The sequence below is a fragment of the Tursiops truncatus genome, chromosome X (assembly GCF_011762595.2).
Source record: "Tursiops truncatus isolate mTurTru1 chromosome X, mTurTru1.mat.Y, whole genome shotgun sequence".
Lineage (NCBI taxonomy): Eukaryota > Metazoa > Chordata > Mammalia > Artiodactyla > Delphinidae > Tursiops > Tursiops truncatus.
Window position 1 is genome coordinate 29,565,164 of NC_047055.1, and position 21,522 is coordinate 29,586,685.

Sequence of the window (21,522 nt, forward strand, 5' to 3'; positions counted from 1 at the left end):
TAAATTCTGTATGTTTAAAATGTTTGGAGACAAAAAGGTTTTGTGGACTTAAAACCGACTGACACTAATGGAATGCCAAGCTGTAAACTGCCAGACAGCTGCGGCTGGTAATAAAATGCTAAGACCTGAAGAGCTTTAGCAGAACCTGATTATATGGTAATCCTAGTATCTGAGAAGGCAAAAGAGCTAGAAGAATAACTGATAGGTTGGTTGCTATAGTAACCAAGATAAATTTGTATACTGAATGGGGGAAAACATTGGGGTTGCCATCAGATATGAGGCCCACATTATGTCTTATGTGCTTTTTCCACAATCTTGAATCACGAGATGACAGACTAACACAAAGACTGCGCAGTTTGAAATAAGAGAATAGATAAGGTTCCGCTCTGAAGAGTAAGGAAAGCACCCAATTAAAGGTTTAGCTTGTTAGCAGAATAATATCTGACAGCTAGGGGGGAATAAACCTTGTGAAAGTTTGTAGAAATTAGCTTAGCTCTGGGTAGAAAACAAATGTAGGTTAATTATCAATTCAGGTTAAATACCTACAATTTTTATTATTTTAAATTTTGTTTGAGGTAATTCTTACAGGCTATTAATCTCTTACAGAAAGGGTTGTTTAATTCACTGTGTAGGCATGTACCTAAAACAATGCTAAATAGTATGATTTGTCTGGTCTCAGTTACCCATGCCCCAGAAGCAGCCTTAGAACCTGGTCTCTCTATCTCGGCTGCTGGGGCTACCTTCACCACCTACTCCATCTCCATCACCTCCTCCACCACCACCACCACCACCACTCCTTTCCTCCATACCCCAGGAAGTAATTACCAGAACTGCAGGCAGAGTGTGAGGAGGAAACAAACAGCCTCTTCAAGGTGCTTGCCCGGCAAATTCACCTGACTTTGTCAAAATCAAAACAATGAACCAAAGAGAACACATGGATTGTCATGTAATGTAAAGGTTACACAAGTCTCAAATATCAACAATTAGAAGTTATTTTTTGTTCTGTAGGATCACCACTGAATGGTCAACATCCTAAATCTAGGTTTTTAATATTTTTAAAGATCAAATTTTATCTACCCTATTTTACGAAGTAGGTTATCATAAGAACAGAATAAAGTTTTCAGTTTACAGGAGTTTGTACAGATTCAAATTGAGCCCCCAAATTGCAGTACTGGTTCGGACTGTCCCGCCTCAATGGGTCACCAAACTGACAGTTTGAGGCCACTAAATTTTAATTTAATTTACTAATTAATATGCAGAAGGTTTCCCCCCCACTTCTATATGATGCTACATGGGTGTGATAAAACAGCATATGTAAATATATTTCTATCATCCACAAAGCCAATAGCAATCAAATATAATCCATGATTAAATACAATTTATGCTTAAATGCCAACCCATGAACAGTCATTTTTAAGGACTCTTTCCTTAAGTAACCCATAGCACACAAATACCTTTTTAATTGAAACTTGTATCGCTTTTCAATTCAGAGAGAAATGTTTCTGATGCCTAAGTGAGAAGCTGAGTTTTCAACAAAGGCAGCTATGCAAGTTTTTATTTTTCAGACCAAACAATTCTTTGGGGCAGGTGGATCTCAGTTCTCATAACTTAAAAATCAAGATTTTGTCACTACTCCAATCTAAAATAATATACTGTGACTCCAGGGAGATCAGCTCGGTGCTTTGTGACCACCTAGAGGGGTGGGATAGGGAGGGAGACGCAAGAGGGAAGAGATATGGGGATATATGTATATGTATAACTGATTCACTTTGTTAAAAGCAGAAACTAACACACCATTGTAAAGCAATTATACTCCAATAAAGATGTTAAAATAAATAAATAAAATAATACACTGTGACTGACAGTAACAAAACAAAACAAATAACCATCCCTGTTCTTAGATTAGCTATTCTGTCACCGTTTTTCATCCTGACTTGGAGAAAATTAGTGGACAAAAGTTAGGATCCTAGAACAGTCCATGTCCTCTGACAGAAAGGCATGAAAGAAACAGAATCATGGTAGATAGCAGTTGACCATCTTAGGAGTCCCGCTAACCATCTTAGGAGTCCCATCTTAGGAGTCCCGAAACCTACAGCAGGGATACCTGGCAACACTTCCCCTCCTTCTGCAGACAAGGCATCACGGTATAAATGAAGAATCAGGAGACCTGGGTTCTAGTTCTGAGCTTGCCACTAATCAGCGATGTGTCACTTCCCCTGTCTGAGCCTAGGTTTCTCTTTCAGTTAAATGGAAGGGCTGGGCTAAATGATCTCCTGTCCCTTCCTACTCTAAAAATGTTACCATTCTAGCCTTCCTTCCAAGGCCTTTTTAATTGAAACTTGTATCAATTTTCAATTCAGAGAGAAATGTTTCTGAGGCCTAAGTGAGAAGCTGAGTTTTCAACAAAGGCAGTATGCAACTTTTTACTTTTCAGACCAAACAATTCTTTGGAGCAGTTTGATCTCAGCTCTCATAACTTAAAAATCAAGATTTTGTCATTACTCCAATCTAAAATAATATACTGTGACTCCATGGAGATCAGCTCGGTGCTTTGTGACCACCTAGAGGGGTGGGATAGGGAGGGTGGGAGGGAGGGAGACGCAACAGGGAAGAGATATGGGGATATATGTATATGTATAGCTGATTACAAGTATAGCCAAAATACAAATATTTTGGTTGCCAACACAAAAATAAAGAATGCTCAAAATGTCACATTTAATTTTATAACATGTTTCAGTGCCAGCCTTTAGTAGGTGTATGTATAATCCACACAAATTAGCAGGAACATTCATTTCATATATAATTTACCCAGTAAATATTTAATTTCAAATCTATGGGTCTCGAATCATGTACCCAATACCATCCAGTCTGTTAAGCTCTCCTCGAATTAAAGATGAGGAAATGAAATGACTCATAGTCCAGGGCTTTTTTCTACTATACCAAACTTCCTCCTCCCTTTCCTGCTTTATCAAAAGACAGCATGATAGCAGAAAAGAACTCTAGACTGTGAAACTCATCTGGATTCTAGTCCTAACTTTGCCATTAGTTTGCTGTGGCACCTTGGACAAGTCACTTTACTTTTTCCAGGCTTTGGCTTTCACAACATTTTACATGAAGAGTTTAACTAGATGTCCCTTCCAGCTGTAACATGCTATGATCTTATAACATTCCTATCTGACAAAACAAGATACACATTCTTGAAAGAGAAAGTGGGAATTTCTAGCCAAGAGAACTGAAAAGTTTGTGCTGCTAGTTCTAAATATATGCATCAGTTCAATTTAGCAAGTTGGTCCTAAAACATTTTACTCCAGCATCTCTTGGAGGAGGTTACCCTGTATAAACACACACACACACACACACACACACACACACACCCCACACACACCCAGGATGGGGCAGCTATGATGTACTAGAAAAAATACTGGAGTAGGAGTCCGAAGAACTGGTTTCAAATCCCAGCTTTCACTTATAAGCTGTGTCTCCTAGGCCAATTCATTAACCTCTCTGAGCCTAAGGTTTCTCATTAAAATGGAGATAAGAATAAGGAAACCTGACTTAAAATACCAATCAAAATAAAGCATTATAACTGATGTACACTGCAAAGCTGTACAAGTGGAGATGATCTGCCACTGTGTTATAGTAGGGTGCATTCGAATCAAGCCTTTCTATAAACAGCTGGGCTTATTTTTAACTTATTAAATTTGCTTTCAAAGAGTAGAATAACAAAGTTGAAGACACCACTGGAGGGAGAAAAGAAGAAATAAATCAATTTTAGGAAATGAATTGTTTACCTGGATTCTGCTGATTAACAAAACACGAGATTACTCTCAACAGTCTACTCAGTTTACTACAATTTGGTGAAATGGTCTGTGTACTCTAGAACGCGCAATGCAAGGAACATTTCTTAAAGTGCCCAAACTCAGTCTGTTAACCTCTTAGAGTTTGTATGGTATGCTACTCCAAGTGTATCTCAAGGGAGAGAGGATACTTCTAATGACCAGATATCTAGTGATACCATGTGTTTCCACAAATCAAGATTTCTCACTGCATTTCTAGGTTGTTAGTTACCCAGCCAAGTCTCCTCACAGTACCTTATGCAAAATGACAAAAACTGTCACAAAGGACAGAGGAAATGCTAATGATGCCAACCTTGTGCAGTCCTCCCAGTACAGCTAGTTCTTTTCAGATGCAATTCTCCAGATGAGTCTAATTCTCTTCCAAATCCCCTCACTAACGCAGAATGGAGCTGAAAAATTCACAGACTAACAGTTTTATCCACAGAGCTCAACACTCTCAATATATAGGCAGGTTAGAGTTAAAATCAGAAGGCTGGGTCCCAAGAGATGTTTTTACTTTTCACCTAGCATATCAAAGGATCAAAGTGCTTGAGAAACTATATTATCCCACGAGGGAATAAGTGACTCTATCAATTCTATCAAAATGACTCATTCGGTTTGGATACGTTAAATAACTCCAAGTTCTGCATACTTCCTCCCAAAGTAAGCACTGTGTGAAGTTAAATTTGCTAATTCCAAGAAAAGAAGGAGAAGGGAATGAACATTGCAGTTCTTTCTCTGTGCCAGGTCCTGGACTACTAGGCAGTTTACACAGGTCCTGATGTAGCTGTCCTTCAAACTTAAATTTGTTATATTCATTGAAAAGGAACAATATTCACATAGCTCTAAATTGATTAAATCATATATGTCGACGGTTATTTCCCTTCCCCCTCCACGCACGCGCACGCGTGCGCGCGCGCAAACACACACACACACACACACACACACACACACACACACACACAACAACAACAACAACTAAAGGATTAGGTCTCTTATTTAACCTGAATTGACAGTTCATAACTTTAAAGGGAATACCACAAAGACAAAATTTAATTTCAGGGGGCTCCAATGTACTTGGTAATCCAAGTGAATTTTCTATCCTCTAACATCTAGCTATGAACTTGTTTCATATATTGAACTTGAAGGAGATTCAATGCCATCTCAAGATTGGCCATTGCAGCCCCCAAATCCCATAACAGTGATTTGAAGGTTGGTGGAAACACACTCATCAGCGATCTACCAACGTAGAAAGTTCTCTCTGATTTTGTTGCTGTAACTTTTGAGGTATATATTATATATAATACATATTAGGTTTTAGAACGACTTCTAGAATGTACAGATAACATTATCTGCATTAAGATATTTCTTCCACGGGTAAGCTTGCAAATTGAAGGCAGCTGACTCCTGGAACCATATTAGTGACTTACATTAACAGACAAATTTTACCGATTTTCAAGTTCTTATAGCATGAAAATGTATTTCACTGCCTCTAGTTCCACACAAGCCCAGTAGAAGAGTTCGGTGAAATCGCTTTAAACATATTCCAACTTTGAAAAGCGGAGGAGTGGGTAAGTAGAAGTCCCAGGCAAGCGAAGCATTCCAACTACTCTATTTCCTACTCAGAATCTCCCATATTAATCACCACTAAAACATCTTGCAGAATTAGATAAAGAGCACAAAGCTGTGGCTCTCCTTCTAACCACAGATTACTCAGCACTTGTTTGTATCTCTGTAGTCGGTTGTGCACATTTATGTCCGGCTACTCTTTTAAGACCGCATTCTCCCTAATGGCAAAGGACCTTGTCTTCGATTTCCTTTGCCTCACGGCAAGGTGCTATTTTAATAAAACACCGTGGATCTAGAGTACATCACCTAGAGGACTTTCCTAAGTAAACACCCAATCTTCCCCCCCACTCCGCGCTCCGCTCCTTTTCTTTCTGTGCAACGAAGAGAAGGCAAAATAGGGAGAGGTACAGCCACCTCTGAAACGAATAGGTAAGTTAGCGGCAAAAGAAAAAAAAAACTGGGCACTGTAATTTCTCCTGTTGCTGCTCCTTTAAACTATGGCCCCCAAGGCTAAAACGGATGTTTCCAAAGTATGCTCTGAAGCCCACAAATACAAATCTCCGGCTCTCAGGTTCGTAAACTGTCCCACCTCTTAGAAAGCTGGACAAGACAAGAAAGGAACACCTGGGGCCGTTCACCAGGGAAAAGAGGAGGGTTTGCCCGAAGTGGCCAATCGCCCTCCCCCGACTCTCTCTTAAGTGCCCGAGGGAGGCGGAGAGGAGCAGCGGTGGTGGACACAGCCGGCCCTGGGAGGGGTGTAGGGGGGAAGGCACGGGGGAAGGCACAGGGGAAGCCGGGGGACGGGGACGCCCGCTTGTGGGCCATGGCTCCGGTTACTTACCCTACAGGGTAGCCGCCCCCTAGGTGCACATCTTCAGGGGCATCAAAGAATTCCTCTGTGTCGCTTTCCGACGCCATTTATAAGACACACCCGCGGGTGAGGGAGCCGGCGCCGCCTGGAGGGAGGGTGACTCTCGTCTCCTCCTCGTCGTCCTCCACCCCGGCGAGGCCGTGGGGAGGTGGGTCCCGGGGAAGGATGAGGAGGGAGCAGACGATCTGCAGTAAGGAGCCGGACAGTGGCAGGGGGCCGCCGGCAGCTGCCGGACTGAGGGAATGACCAGCAGTGCGGCCGCCTGAGGAGGCGCCGGTGGGTTCAGGGACTGTTGCTGCCGCCGCTCCCGGCGATAGGTGTACGAGGAGAGCGAGAGAAGAGGCGGTGGCTCTCCTCAGTGGGGGAGGGGGGGGCACGCCGACGACAGCAGCTCCAATTTCTCCCGCAGCTGCAATTACAGCAGCTGGGAAAGCTAGTTGCCCGCAAAATACGGACGCTCACCAACCCTCGCGAGATTTCAGGAGAGGCCAGTAAGGCGTGGGCGGGGCGAAGAGGAGGCGGGGGCGGTTCCTGGGAAGCAGCGCTCAGATTTCTTGTACTCGAAGAGCCTATCAAAACGGCGCAAGCGCGATGAGGGCGTTCGGTGAGGGCCGGAAGTAGCGGGGAAGGGTGGTGATGAGCGTCCTGAGGGGAGGAGTCTAGAACCCGCGCAGGAGCGGCGAGGTTCCCCGGCCTTGTGAGAGCGCGCCCGACGTAGGTGGGGTCCAGCAGAGTGTTCTACCCACTAACTCTGCAGTTCCAAAGAGGCATTTTTAGAGGGGAGATTTGGGGTCTGCTTTTTTTCTTACAAGGAAATGCTGTCGGGAAAAGTTAGCATTGTGGTTTGAATCTACTTCGTTTTAATTTTTCCAAGCGCGGAATATCCCACCCTAGGGAGTAGGCAGGTCCACCTCCTCTAGCGTTACGGGTATAACCCGTCTTATTTACTACAAGCTCTCTAATTGAGATCCCTAGATACGATCCTGCCGGCCAGAGGGTGGGGTCCAAGAGAGATACGTGGGGAGCGTGATAGTTGCATGGAGTAATGATGGATTTGTTACTGGAGCTGAGCCACTGTTGGGCCTCCGGTTACTTTCTCCCTACAAATACGCATTTTTGCCCACACTTAATGCAAGAGAAATTCTTACATACTGCCCAAGATGTGCGTCAGCCAAATGGTAAATATATATTGAGCAGATTCCGTTGCAAGGCTAAGAGCTGGTAACTTAATTCTAATCCTCGACTGCCCAATGTCCAGTGATGAAAATAGAAAGGTGCTTTTTAAAAGACCAAGATGGTCTTTCTTAACGCATCATGGACCATCAAAGTGATAATACTGACTTTCTATGGGATTGGGAGGCACATTTACTTTTCCCACTGCCATGACAGGAAGGAAGGCGGTCTGATCCGTTTGCAGCCTCAATTGTTGCTCAAGATGGTCGCAGAAAAGACAAGTGGGACCAATGGCATGGCCTCAGGCTGGAATGGGGCTCTAGATTACTACGGAAAGCAACCAGGAAAAGATCTGGAGTTGTGTAAAACCAAATGCCATAGATTGTGTATTCTTTAACACCCTAGAAGTTCAGGGAAAACGCTGCATAATGAAATAGGGTAATATATTTTGCAGTAAACCATATGATTATTCATGCGTGGTAAATAAATACCAGTAAATAGCCTCCTTCAGTTCAGATCAGCTACTACTGTCAAGTAAGTTTAGAGTAATTTAACTGTCAATAAGTTACTAAAAGTACAAAACAAAAATGTTTGGTTTCCAGAGCTTTTGAGATTTAAGAATTGCACATAAGGGATTTGTGGATCCTTGTGAGGACATGACTTTTGGCACTGTCCAATAATTATTAGCTTTTTTTGTTGTTTAAAAATATTTATTTAGGGCTTCCCTGCTGGTGCAGTGGTTAAGAACCTGCCTGCCAACGCAGGGGACACGGGTTTGAGCCCTGGTCCGGGAAGATCCCACATGCCGCGGAGCAACTAAGCCCGTTCGCCACAACTACTGAGCCTGCGCTCTAGAGCTTGCAAGCCACAACTACTGAAGCCTGTGCTCTGCAACAAGAGAAGCCACCGCAATGAGAAGCCCGCACACCGCAACCAAGAGTAGCCCCCGCTTGCCGCAACTAGAGAAAGCCCGGGCGTAGCAACGAAGGCACAACACAGCCAAACATAAAAATAAATAAATTTATTTTAAAAAATTTATTTAGCTGCATTGGGTCTTAGTTGCGGCACGTGGGATCTTTTAGTTGTGGCATGTGAACTCTTCGTTGCGGCATGCGGGATCTAGTTCCCTGACCAGGGATCGAACCCTGGCCCTCTACATTGGGAGCACAGAGTCTTAGCCACTGGACCACCAGGGAAGTCCCTAGCTTTTATGTGTTTTAAACATGTTAATTTCCTAGGTATAAAAATATATCTCAAAGTACTAACTTTTTATTTTGTTGCTCACTAGGAGAGATATGCTATTTTCCTTATGGATTATGGAAAGATACAAGTAAATAAACTACCTGAATTTATTCTCTTCCTAGCTTTCTGATAGTGAATTTACATTTGCCTTAAAAATTAAAGTTTGGGGCTTCCCTGGTGGCGCAGTGGTTGAGAGTCCGCCTGCCGATGCAGGGGACACGGGTTTGTGCCCCGGTCCGGGAAGATCCCACATGCCGCCGAGCGGCTGGGCCCGTGAGCCATGGCCACTGAGCCTGCGCGTCCGGAGCCTGTGCTCCGTAACGGGAGAGGCCACAACAGTGAGAGGCCCGCGTACCGCAAAAAAAAAAAAAAAAAAAAAAAAAAAAAAAAAAAAAATTAAAGTTTGGTGTCATGTATTATTCTAGGTGCTGAGGATAATTCAAAGATGAAAAAGACAACTTAGTTCCTCTCTTCCAGAAGCTCACAATCTAACAATGGATGAAAACACAGAGTCCCAATTTGGTGCTTTTTTTCACTATACCATACCACCTCTCTTGGACCTTTTAAGGTACTTTAAACATTATACTTAGAAAACAGTTAAAATGAACTAGGAAAGATTAAGCTGATAACATTTTTAGAGCTGTTAAAATTATCTATGTAAATGCTTTTATCAATTTTATGAGAAAGTGAATTTCTGGGAACATCAAAACACATGTGTACCACCTATGATCATTTTTAAAGATGTCAGAAGATGTGTTTGTTTTGCCTGAAACATCTGTTCTTGAGTTTTAAAGCAGCAGGTTTTAGGCTTAGTCCAAGGCAGTGGTTTTGAAGCCTTTCTCCTTATTAGAAATGGAACCCTTTAATCAAGCCTAATTTCTTGCAAAAGTCCACATATCATAAAAATAAAAACAATTTTAGTTGAAGCAGGGATAGTTCAGGTTCCTGCCTGCTTGGCTTTCCTTGAGTCTCAAGAGACTGCTGCAAGGCTCCATCAAAAAAAAAAAAAAAAAAAAAAGAAAGAAAGAAAAAGAAAGCTATTGGTCCAAAGCAGGGGTTGGCAAATTATGGTACTGGTACGCTGGACAAATCTGTCCTGCTGTCTCTTTTTTTTTTTTTTTTTGGGTATGCGGGCCTCTCACTGTTGTGGGGTCTCTCAGTGCAGTGCACAGGCTCCGGACGCGCAGGCTCAGCGGCCATGGCTCACGGGCCCAGCCACTCCGCAGCATGTGGGATCCTCCCGGACCGGGGCACGAACCCGTGTCCCCTGCATCGGCAGGCGGACTCTCAACCACTGCGCCACCAGGGAAGCCCCTGCTGTCTCTTTTTGTAAATAAAGTTTTATTGGAACACAACCAGCCCTATTTGTTTATATATTGTATATGTTTGCTTTCAGAGCAGAGTTGAGTAGTGGGGACAGAGACTCTATGGCCCTCAAAGCCTAAAATATTTACTCTCAGGCTCTTTGCAGAAAAATTTTGCCAACCCCTGATCCAGAGGATACTATTTTCTAGGGTAACTGAGAACTGAAATTACACTGAAATTAAATGGTTGTTTGAATTAGTTTCACAACAGAATTGTATAATGGCACAAAATTATACGTATAGATAAAAATGAGAATAAAACATTTTCCCACCTGGCTCATTTCCAATGACTATAAAAACTGCACAGGTCTAGGGCTAAGGTGGGTTTAAGGAAACTTTTTATGCCTCCTTATCTGCACAGCATAAACTCTACTTAGGAGTTTCAAAGGCTAGGGTCACAGCCAGTGTATAGAACAGCTTGTCTGTGGGATACTTTCTCTCTCCTCTTGTCAAGAATAATACAAAATGGCGGTATCCTTGGAGCCAATTTTGCTCCAACCCCAAGGATAATCACTCAAAACATCAGTAACAAAACTGTAATGCATGTAGGCTTTTGTTATAAACAAGAGCTAACATGATAACTCAGGGGAAAACTTTTTATGTACAGGGTTAGGTGATTTGAGATACAATATTGACATGAAAAGATTTAATATTATAATCTCTGTGAGAGTTTTTGTGGATTTTGAAATATAAGAATCCATGAAAAAATCATTCTGAAACTGGCCACAGTTTGTCAGGGCCAAGACTAAATTCTGTAATCATCAACTTTCAATTATCTGTTTGAAAAGTCAGTTGTGTTACAGATTATAATAGTACAAATTCAAAAAATCTATTTGGCTTTGGAATTTTTATATCTTTTTCAGGTCTACTCCACCTTCTTAATGATAGTTTATGTTCATATTAAAATGAATTTTCAATCTCTGAGCACACAAGAACTGAAAGTAGAGAGTGGTAGTCTAGAAATGTGTCAAGAGACACAGAAAAGCCAGCCTGACACTTAAAATGTGTTAGTATTGTGCAATGGAATATTTTGTAGCCATGTATTACTATTCAGGACCCTGGAAGAAAGCTAACTGGAATTATCTTAAACAAAAAAAGGGAATTTATTCGCTAACATAGTCAAGTACAGACTGCTCTAACACTTGTCTATTCCTTTGTGACTAATATATTAGAGACAATTTAAGCGGAAGGTGAATTTTGCATTTGTTTATGTGCAATTTTGTCAGCCAGATACAGGTGAACAGAAAACTACACCCAGATGAATCAAGTTGCGTAGGAATACACAAAATACACGCACACAGACCTCAGACGTCTACCAGTTACCTCACTTCATTGTGTGTTTTGAGTCACACCCATCCACATGGAGTGTTACAGCTTTCCACCTGATTTCAGATAACCCTCCTTCCACCACTTCACAATAATTCACAAGTTGCAACCCTTCTGATAACCCATTTCCACAAGCAAACTTTAGTTCTTTTTCAAAATAAAGCACCATATTGTAGTATTTATGTATTTCTTAACCATTTAATGTGTGTAAAACTGCTACCATTTTCATTAGGTTTGTATCTTTTAGTGTATGTGTCACTGACAGTTCTTAAATGTTGCACTCATAGCCCCATTTCCCCCATAAGCCCTGTGGTTTTTATTGAACAACTTTGCATAATGCAGTAATTTTGTGGGAAAGCATATGTTGTCTTTTTTTAAATTTATTTATTTATTTTTGGCTGCATTGGGTCTTCGTTGCTGCACGAGGGCTTTCTCTAGTTGTGGCGGGCAGGGCTACTCTTCCTTGCGGTGCGCGGGCTTCTCATTGCGGCGGCTTCTCTTGTTGCGGAGCATGGGCTCTAGGCATGCAGGCTTAGTAGTTGTGGCACATGGGCTTAGTAGTTGTGGCGCACGGGCTTCGTTGCTCTGCGGCGTGTGGGATCTTCCTGACCAGAGCTCGAACCCATGTCCCCCACATTGGCAGGCAGATTCTTAACCACTGTGCCACCAGGGAAGTCCCCATATATTGTCTTATAGCAGCACAGACTGTAGTCCAGATGAAATAGCTTTAGGCATGGCTAGATCCAGGGTCTAAGATATATCAAAACTTTCTCTTTCTGTCTGCCTCTCTTCTTTGCTTATCTCTGCTTCTTTTTGTGCTTTGGCTTCAATTTTCCTATCACAGACAGCTTCCTTTTTGTACTCAGCAAAGATGGCTGCAGGCAACTTCAGTTTATAATGTCTTAATAATTCTCAATCCCAAAGGAAGTAAAACTTTCTCTTGGTGTTGATATATTAAATCTCAGGGTCTATGTTGATTGGTCTTAGGAAACCTCTCTGGGTCAACTGATTCCCTGCCACACACCATGTGGGGAGAGACTACTGTGATCATCTTCCTCACGGACCACATGGAGTATGCAATGGATGTTTTTTTCAAGAAAGGGTTACTAGCAGACAGGAACAATGTGCTAACCACCAGCTGTTAAGGGGTAAGTCTCTATATTCATTGACATGACAGGAGCTCATGATGCATTAAATGAAAACAGATGTCATGAAATAACTGCATGAGGAATAATCCCATTTATGTAAGATTATTTATCTGTGTATCTATATGTGTATATAAGCATAGGGAATTCTGGAAGAATATTCATAAATGCTTGATGGTGATTGTCTTTGGTTGCTGATTAAAATAATAATGAAAGTTTTGGTTATTTGTACCTTTATATAATGACTCAGTTTTCTACGGTGAATATGTATTACTTTGTAAACAAGGGGAAAATGTTGAAAGCAAATATATAAGCAATCATATACAAGGTAGACTTACACACAAAATGAAGATCTGAGATTCATTCCCAATATAGTGCATGACTGTGAGTCCTGGGCCTATTACAGGTGTCACACTTAGCTTTTGGAACAGTTTAATAAGGGCCACTGAGAAAATGAACTTGGAAAAAATAGTCATATTTTCTGCACTGCAGGCCTGACACACAAAGAGAATGGTAACGGTAATTTCCAAAGCAACTGTGAAGTGATGCACTGATATGGAGCTTCTAGAAGCAAAGTATAATATTAGAGGTTCACTTGTAAATAATATGGACTAAGCATAATTTTGTTTTTCAAAACAATAAGCAGTATATGTGGCCTGATCTAAAGAGAGAAAAACTAAGACATATGAAATTTATGCTTCAAAATTTCACTCCAGGTCAAATTCTGAGGAAGAGATCTTTTATTTTTCTTTCAGGGAAGAAAAGGAATATATACATACATACATATATATACACATATACATATGTATTTTTTAATTGGTGAAAACAATCTAGTGGGAAACATTTATATAGAAATATCAATCAGGCTAATGCATGTGTGCGTGCTGTTACAATTGGAAGGGACTTTAAAGGTCACTAGTGTAAGCCTCATATCTAATGCATGAATTCTTTTTACAAACTTCCCCGATAAGTGGTCACTCAGGGACATGGAACTTACTATTTACTCAATCCATTTTTTTGATAAATGTTAATGAATCTCTTCATTGTATTTAGCCCAAATCTGCATTTCTGTATTTTCCTTCCACTGGTTATAATTCTGGCTACTAAATCCATACAAAACCTTTAATCTATTTAAAGATGATTATCAGTCCTCTTTATGTTCTTCATCTTGGGAGCATACAGTTGACCCTTGAACAATGTGGGGGTTAGAGGTCAAAAAATCCACTTACAACTTTACAGTTGGCCCTCCGTATCTGTGGTTACGCATCTTCGGATTCAGCCAACCTCGGTTCACGTAGTACTGTAGTATGTATTTATTGAAAAAGATCCACATACAAGTGCACCTGCACAGTTCAAATCCGTGTTGTTCAAGGGTCAACTGTATGCTGATTTGTTTATGCTGAATGTGTTCAGAGACAAAGATAAGTGGGAATTTGAACTGCACAATTAAAGTGGTACATTAAATAAGTATGTGATAATATGTGTACATACTAAACATATTCACCTTATGTACAGGATACCTGTCTAGTGGTGTGCCCTCTACGTGTACCTAGTGATAATATGTTACATCAGAATCATTCTTTATGCTTTCTGAGACAGTTTTACATGTCTTATGTCATTCAATGATAAAATAATAATTGCTATCATTAAATTAGTGCTAGATACTGTATTAAGTGCTTTGCACATATTAGTTCACTTAATCCATCATGCACTATATGAGGAATATACTACTATTATCCCCATTTTATAGGTAGGGAAACTGAAGTTTAGAAGAGTTAAGTAACTTACCCAGAGTTTTACAGCTAGCATTTAGTGGTGAAGATTTAAGCCCAAGGTCACACTTATTTTATTCTATTTTATTTTATTTTATTTTTGTTATCTTCCCAGAGTTTCCTCTAGTTTGACTAACTTATAGCAAATGAGCCATATTAATGAGTGAAGTGTCTGAAATAATAATATTACAACAAAAAATTAAAGCAATTGGTTGACATTTCTTTTTTTCCCACTTTTTATGGTATTTATCTAAATAGGAACATCTCAACATTGGCGTTTATGGTAGGCAGAATTTTAAGATAGACCCTTAAGATTTCCTAGCTTCTTCTATACACACATCTTCTCCCAGTTATTCAATTCAATGCTAATCTAGGTGCTGCTATGAAGGGATTTTGCAGATGTAATTAAAGTCCCAAATGAGTTGTCTTTAAGATAGCGAGATTATACCTGTGGATCTGACCTAATCACATGAGCCCTTTAAAAGCAGAATTTTCTCTGACTGGTGGGAAAAGGAAGTCAGAGAAATACACTCTGGCAGGCTTGGAAGAAAGCAAACATCTAAAAAAAAAGAGAGCAAACATCTAAAAGGAAGAGAGCAAACATCTATGCTGTATACTGCCTTTGGGGCCAAGGGGTGTGGAATGTGGCCTCTAGGAACCAAGAGTAGCTCCCTGCTGATAGTAAGGAAAGGGGGACCTCAGTGTTCTGGCTACAGGGATCTGTGTTCTGCCGACAACCTGAATGGGGTGGGAAGAGGATCCCAAGCTCCATACGAGAAAGCAGCCTAGCTGACATCTTGATTTCAGCCTTGTTAGACCCTGAGCAGAGAGCTCAGCCACACTACCCAGCCTTCTGGTTTACAGAACTGTGAGCTAACAAATTCGTATTTTTTTAGGCCACTTTTTTAGGTCACTAACAAATTGGTAATTTGTTATGAAACAATAGAAAACGACTCCAGGGGTACATATCCTTATCTTCCCTCTGCTAGTTAAGAACCATGAATCTAGGTAGGTCATGGCAAAACAAGTGTGATACATCAGCAGGTGCTGTTTGCTTTCTGAAGTCCTTGAGTGCACTTGGGAATAAATGTAACACTGGGAGTGAACATTAAGGTGTAATATAACAGAAGAAAAAACAGTGAGATCAGAAAAAATTTCCTAACATGCATTTAAGATATGAAAGAAGTATCTTGCTTCACATACACTCACACACAGTACACCCAAAATTCAACCCCGTTTGCAAAATATTCTCCAGAACCGCAGCAATCCGGCTACCCATGTGATGTTAGGGACTCTCTGGTTCCCTTGCTTCTGTGGTCTTTAACCATTGAGTGAACCTGCCTGCCTTTAGAATTTAGACTTAGTTTCACTGTTAATCTTACTACTGACCTTCCAGTATTTTTATATGGCTTCACGGTGGTTGCTTGATCATTCATTCATTCTTTCATTCATTCAACAGAGGGCTTGCTGTATGCTAGGCATTGTACTAGTAGTGGGTTAACAGTGGTATAACAGTCCTTCTGGGCTGGGCTTTTCATCCCTGTCACCTAAACTCTTAATCTGAGCTCTGACTTGTAGCTTCAGTACTGTGTGCCTGGCATCTGACACATGTAATCCAGGTCACCCTGAATAACTAAATGCCTAGCTTTTCATTTATGGCTTTTGCCTATGTTCCTCATCTTTGAAGCCTAAACTTCTGGTCACCAGCCTTCTCCAGCTTGCCTCTTCCAATGTTCCCTGGCTAGTGCTAAGTTATGGACTTGAAATCTAGCTTGTCATGCCAAATATTTTCTCCTACTTCAGTCATCCTATCCATCTGGGTCACACTGGCTGGCCATTCTCGTTGGTCAGTACCTCTTCAATCCTTAGACCTAGCTTGACCATATACATCTTGAAGTTGAGAAATAGTAGACATAATCTTAGTTTTTCAAAATTTTAACAAAGTTTTATACCTAAAATGGCCATTTTGTCAAAAGTAGACAATTTGTTTAAAAACTAATCAGGGATCTGACCTCAGTCTTGGACCAAAGTCTGAAAGTCATGACCTAAGAAGAGGGATGGGGAGATGAAAAGGGAATAATCACTTGTGCTGTACCAGTGATCTGGCTGGCTTTTTACATGTTATCTCAGTCATTCAGTTCTCAAACCTTCCCCCACTGTGTTTATTAAAAAATTTTTATACGTAGGGACCTGAAGCACAGTAGCAGGGTCAGAATTTGAACTTAGGTGTACCTGGCCCTTAAATGCACACTTTTCCCAGTATACTGCATCAAAATGCATACTTTTCTCTCTGTTTTTCCTTTTGGAGATTGCAGAATGGTCAAGCTAGGAGTTAGAATTAATAGAGCTCACCTACCAGATACCACTTCAGACTCTGAAGGAAATGTCTGTGTTGATTAAACAGAATCGCATGTCTAGTATTCTGAAAACAACCATAAGGCTTATTCAAGCAACTGTGCTCATTGCCCTTTGCTCCTTTTGAAGATGACATGAATGGACACCCTGATTGTGGTCAATCCAGGATTCTCATGTGGGCAAATGAAACGTTGATATTTGCCTAATAAGTTTAGTAGACAAAGTCAGCCAGCGCGCTAAATGTGGCCTGAATCTGAGGATTTGTATTTCGCTAACTGTGGAAAATTCATAGCCATTTTCTCTTATTCTCTTTGATATTTCCTTCTAGAACTTCCACTAGATGCATGTTGATCCATCTCATTATATCCTCCATATGTCTTCACCTGTCTTTCATATTTTCCCTCGTGTGTATTTTGGTATTTATTTGTGAGCACACATTTCATTGGAACTTTCTCTCTGGAGATTGAAACCTGGGTTTAAAGTGAACACTTCTAAGGGAGAGTTGCTCCTACTACTCACCTGGCAATACTGCCAGTCCAGGACTATTTTAAGCTAAATTTCTGGTATGAGGTGTTTTGGCCATAGAGGTAATGTGATTTCTGGACCCAGACCTGCCTGGGGTTATGATGTCTAAAGGAAATTTCTCTCTCTCTCTCTCTCTCCTACCCAGAGCCCAAACCAGGAGAAGCACCTATCTCTACCATCTGCCTCTGGGTGGTAGTTTTGCCCCCATTCATCCATGAAGAGCATCACCCTTTAGGGGTCTGACTTTAAGCAGAGAAAGAAAGGGATGGTGTGTGCCTGATCTAACTTCTAACCTTGCCTGGGCCCCAGGATTTGTCTTTTTGGTCCCTTGCACTCGACTAGCCCATTAAAACTACTAGGATTTTTTGAACTCTAGGGTTATTAGGAACCAGTAGCTATCCAAAGGTAGTTGCTTCCTCTTTATTCTGGATTACTGCTGACATGTCCTTACTGGCTCTTATTTTCCCACTATCTCAACTATCAGCCCTGCATTTAAAAGGATATATTCTATCTATCATACCTATCTATCATATCTATCTATCTACCTATCATTTTAAGATGTACTAAACTGGAGGTATTTCTTTGGCTATCTCTTCTGCCATATTTCCTCAATTCAATTCTTTTTAAAAAAAATTTTAATCTACTTTTTATTTCTTTTAATTTTTTTGAATTTTTGAATTTTATTTTACTTATTTATTTTTATATGCAGGTTCTTATTAGTCATCCATTTTATACATATTAGTGTATACATATCAATCCCAGTCTCCCAATTCATCCCACCCCCACCCCCACCCCCCACCACTTTCCCCCCTTGGTGTCCATACGTTTGTTCTCTACATCTGTGTCTCTATTTCTGCCCTGCAAACCAGTTCATCTGTAAAATTTTTCTAGGTTCCACATGTATGTGTTAATATATTATATTTGTTTTTCTCTTTCTGACTTACGTCACTCTGTATGACAGTCTCTAGATCCATCCACGTCTCAACAAATGACCCAATTTCGTTCCTTTTTATGGCTAAGTAATATTCCATTGTATATATGTACCACATCTTCTTTATCCATTCATCTGTCGATGGGCATTTAGGTTGCTTCCATGACCTGGCTATTGTAAATAGTGCTGCAGTGAACATCGGGGTGCATGTGCCTTTTTGAATTATGGTTTTTGCTGGGTATATGCCCAGTACTGGGATTGCTGGGTTGTATGGTAATTCTATTTTTAGTTTTTTAAGGAACCTGCATACTGTTCTCCACAGTGGCTGTATCAATTTACATTTGCACCAACAGTGCAAGAGGGTTCCCTTTTCTCCACACCCTCTCCAGCATTTGTTGTTTGTAGATTTTCCGATGATGTCCATTCTAACTGGTGTGAGGTGATACCTCATTGTAGTTTTGATTTGCATTTCTCTAATAATTAGTGATGTTGAGCAGCTTTTCAAGTGCTTCTTGGCCATCTGTATGTCTTCTTTGGAGAAGTGTCTATTTAGGTCTTCTGCCCATTTTTGGATTGGGTTGTTTGTTTTTTTAATATTGAGCCGCATGAGCTGTTTATATATTTTGGAGATGAATCCTTTGTCCGTTGCTTCGTTTGCAAATATTTTCTCCCATTCTGAGGGTTGTCTTATCGTCTTGTTTGTAGTTTCCTTTGCTTTGCAAAAGCTTTTAAGTTTCATTAGGTCCCATTTGTTTATTTTTGTTTTTATTTCCATTACTCTAGGAGGTGGGTCAAGAAAGATCTTGCTGTGATTTATGTCAAAGAATGTTCTTCCTATGCTTTCCTCTAAGAGTTTTATAGTGTCCTGTCTTACATTTAGGTCTCTAATCCATTTTGAGTTTATTTTTGTGTATGGTGTTAGGGAGTGTTCTGATTTCATTCTTTTACATGTAGCTGTCCAGTTTTGCCAGCACCACTTATCGCAGATACTGTCTTTTCTCCATTGTATATCCTTGCCTCCTTTGTCATACATTAGTTGACCATAGGTGCGTGGGTTTATCTCTGGGCTTTCTATCCTGTTCCATTGATCTATATTTCTGTTTTTTGCCAGTACCATATTTTCTTGATTACTATAGTTTTGTAGTATAGTCTGAAGTCAGGGAATCTGATTCCTCTAGCTCCGTTTTTTTCCCTCAAGACTGCTTTGGCTCTTCGGGGTCTTTTGTGTCTCCATACAGATTTTAAGATTTTTTTTGTTCTAGTTCTGTAAAAAATGCCACTGGTAATTTGATAGGGATTGCATTGAATCTGTAGATTGCTTTGGGTAGTATAGCCGTTTTCACAATATTGATTCTTCCAATCCAAGAACATGGTATATCTCTCCATCCATTTGTATCATCTTTAATTTCTTTCATCAGTGTCTTATAGTTTTCTGCATACAGGTCTTTTGACTCCTTAGGTAGGTTTATTCCTAGGTATTTTATTCTTTTTGTTGCAGTGGTAAATGGGAGTGTTTCCTTAATTTCTCTTTCAGATTTTTCATCATTAGTTTATAGGAATGCAAGAGATTTCTTTCTGTACATTAATTTTGTATCCTGCAACTTTACCAGATTCATTGATTAGCTCTAGTAGTTTTCTGGTGGCATGTTTAGGATTCTCTGTGTATAGTATCATGTCATCCGCAAACAGTGACAGTTTTACTTTTTCTTTTCCAATTTGTATTCCTTTTATTTCTGTTTCTTCTCTGATTGCTGTAGCTAGGACTTCCAAGACTATGTGCAATAATAGTGGCAACAGTGGACATGCTTGTCTTGATCCTGATATTAGAGGAAATGCTTTCAGTTTTCACCATTGAAAATGATGTTTGCTGTGGGTTTGTCATATATGGGCTTTATTATGTTGAGGTAGGTTCCCTCTATGCCCACTTTCTGGAGAGTTTTTATCATAATTGGTTGTTGAATTTTGTCAAAAGCTTTTTCTGCATCTATTGAGATGATCATATGGTTTTTATCCTTCAATTTGTTAATATGGTATATCACATTGATTAATTTGCGTATATTGAAGAATCCTTGCATCCCTGGGATAAATCCCACTTGATCATGGTGTATGATGCTTTTAATGTGTTGTTTGCTAGTATTTTGTTGAGGATTTTTGCATCTATATTCATCAGTGATATTGATCTGTAATTTTCTTTTTTGTAGTATCTTTGACTGGTTTTGGTATCAGGGTGATGGTGGCCTCATAGAATGAGTTTTGTAGTGTTCCTTCCTTTGCAATTGTTTGGAAGAGTTTGAGAAGGATGGGTGTTAGCTCTTCTCTAAATGTTTGATAGAATTCACCTGTAAACCATCTGGTCCTGGACTTTTGTTTGTTGGAAGGTTTTTAATCACAGTTTCAATTTCATTACTTGTGATTGGTCTGTTCATATTTTCTACTTCTTCCTGGTTCAGTCTTGGAAGGTTATACCTTTCTAAGAATTTGTCCATTTCTTCCAGGTTGTCCATTTTATTGGCATAGAGTTGCTTGTAGTAATCTCTCATGATCCTGTGTATTTCTGCGGTGTCCATTGTAAGTTCTCCTTCTTCATTTCTAATTTTATTGATTTTTGAGTCCTCTCCCTCTTTTTCTTGGTGAGTCTGGCTAATGGTTTATCAATTTTGTTTATCTTCTCAAAGAACCGGCTTTTAGTTTTATTGATCTTTGCTGTTGTTTTCTTTGTTTCTATTTCATTTATTTCTGCTTTGATTTTTATGATTTCTTTCCTTCTACTAACTTTGGGTTTTGTTTGTTCTTCTTTCTCTAGTTTGTTTAGGTGTAAGGTTAGATTGTTTATTTGAGATGTTTCTTGTTTCTTGAGGTAGGCTTGTATTACTATAAACCACCCTCTTAGAACTGCTTTTGCTGCATCCCATAGATTTTGGGTTGTCGCGTTTTTGTTATTTGTCTCTAGGTAGTTTTTGATTTCCTCTTTGATTTCTTCAGTTATCTCTTGGTTATTTAGTAACATATTGTTGAGCCTCAATGTGTTTGTGTTTTTACGTTTTTTTCCCTGTAATTGATTTCTAATCTCATATTGTTGTGGTCAGAAAAGATGCTTGATATGATTTCAATTTTCTTAAATTTACTGAGGCTTGATTTGTGACCCCAGATGTCATCTCTCCTGGCGAATGTTCTATGTGCACTTGAGAAGAAAGTGTAATCTGCTGTTTTTGGATGGAATGTCCTATAACTATCAATTAAATCTATCTGGTCTGTTGTGTCATTTAAAGTTTGTGTTTCCTTATTAATTTTGTGTTTGGATGATCTGTCCATTGTTGTAAGTGAGGTGTTACATTCCCCCACTATTATTGTGTTACTGTTGATTTCCTCTTTTATAACTGTTAGCAGTTGGCTTATGTATTGAGGTGCTCTTA

At 40.0% G+C, this 21,522-nt stretch overlaps 1 protein-coding gene and 1 long non-coding RNA gene across 3 annotated transcripts in view; one reads left to right on the forward strand and one right to left on the reverse strand.

Moving 5' to 3' along the window:
• Positions 1–6,713, reverse strand: part of WDR44 (WD repeat domain 44) — an 81,239-nt gene extending 74,526 nt beyond the window's left edge. The window contains exon 1 of one of the 2 annotated variants that reach the window (XM_019949520.3): positions 6,247–6,708. In XM_019949520.3, coding sequence (XP_019805079.1) covers positions 6,247–6,323 — 77 coding nt within the window. In that variant the 5' untranslated portion in view covers positions 6,324–6,708. Of the gene's footprint in view, positions 1–6,246 lie in introns of both variants that reach the window. The other variant, XM_019949522.3, reaches the window with a different exon arrangement.
• A 2,043-nt stretch (positions 6,714–8,756) lies between these two features.
• Positions 8,757–21,522, forward strand: part of LOC109552485 (uncharacterized) — a 132,672-nt gene continuing 119,906 nt past the window's right edge. Inside the window, exons 1-2 of the long non-coding RNA XR_002179300.2 lie at positions 8,757–9,259; positions 12,369–12,529. This is a non-coding gene — a long non-coding RNA (uncharacterized lncRNA). The remainder of the gene's footprint in view (positions 9,260–12,368; positions 12,530–21,522) is intronic.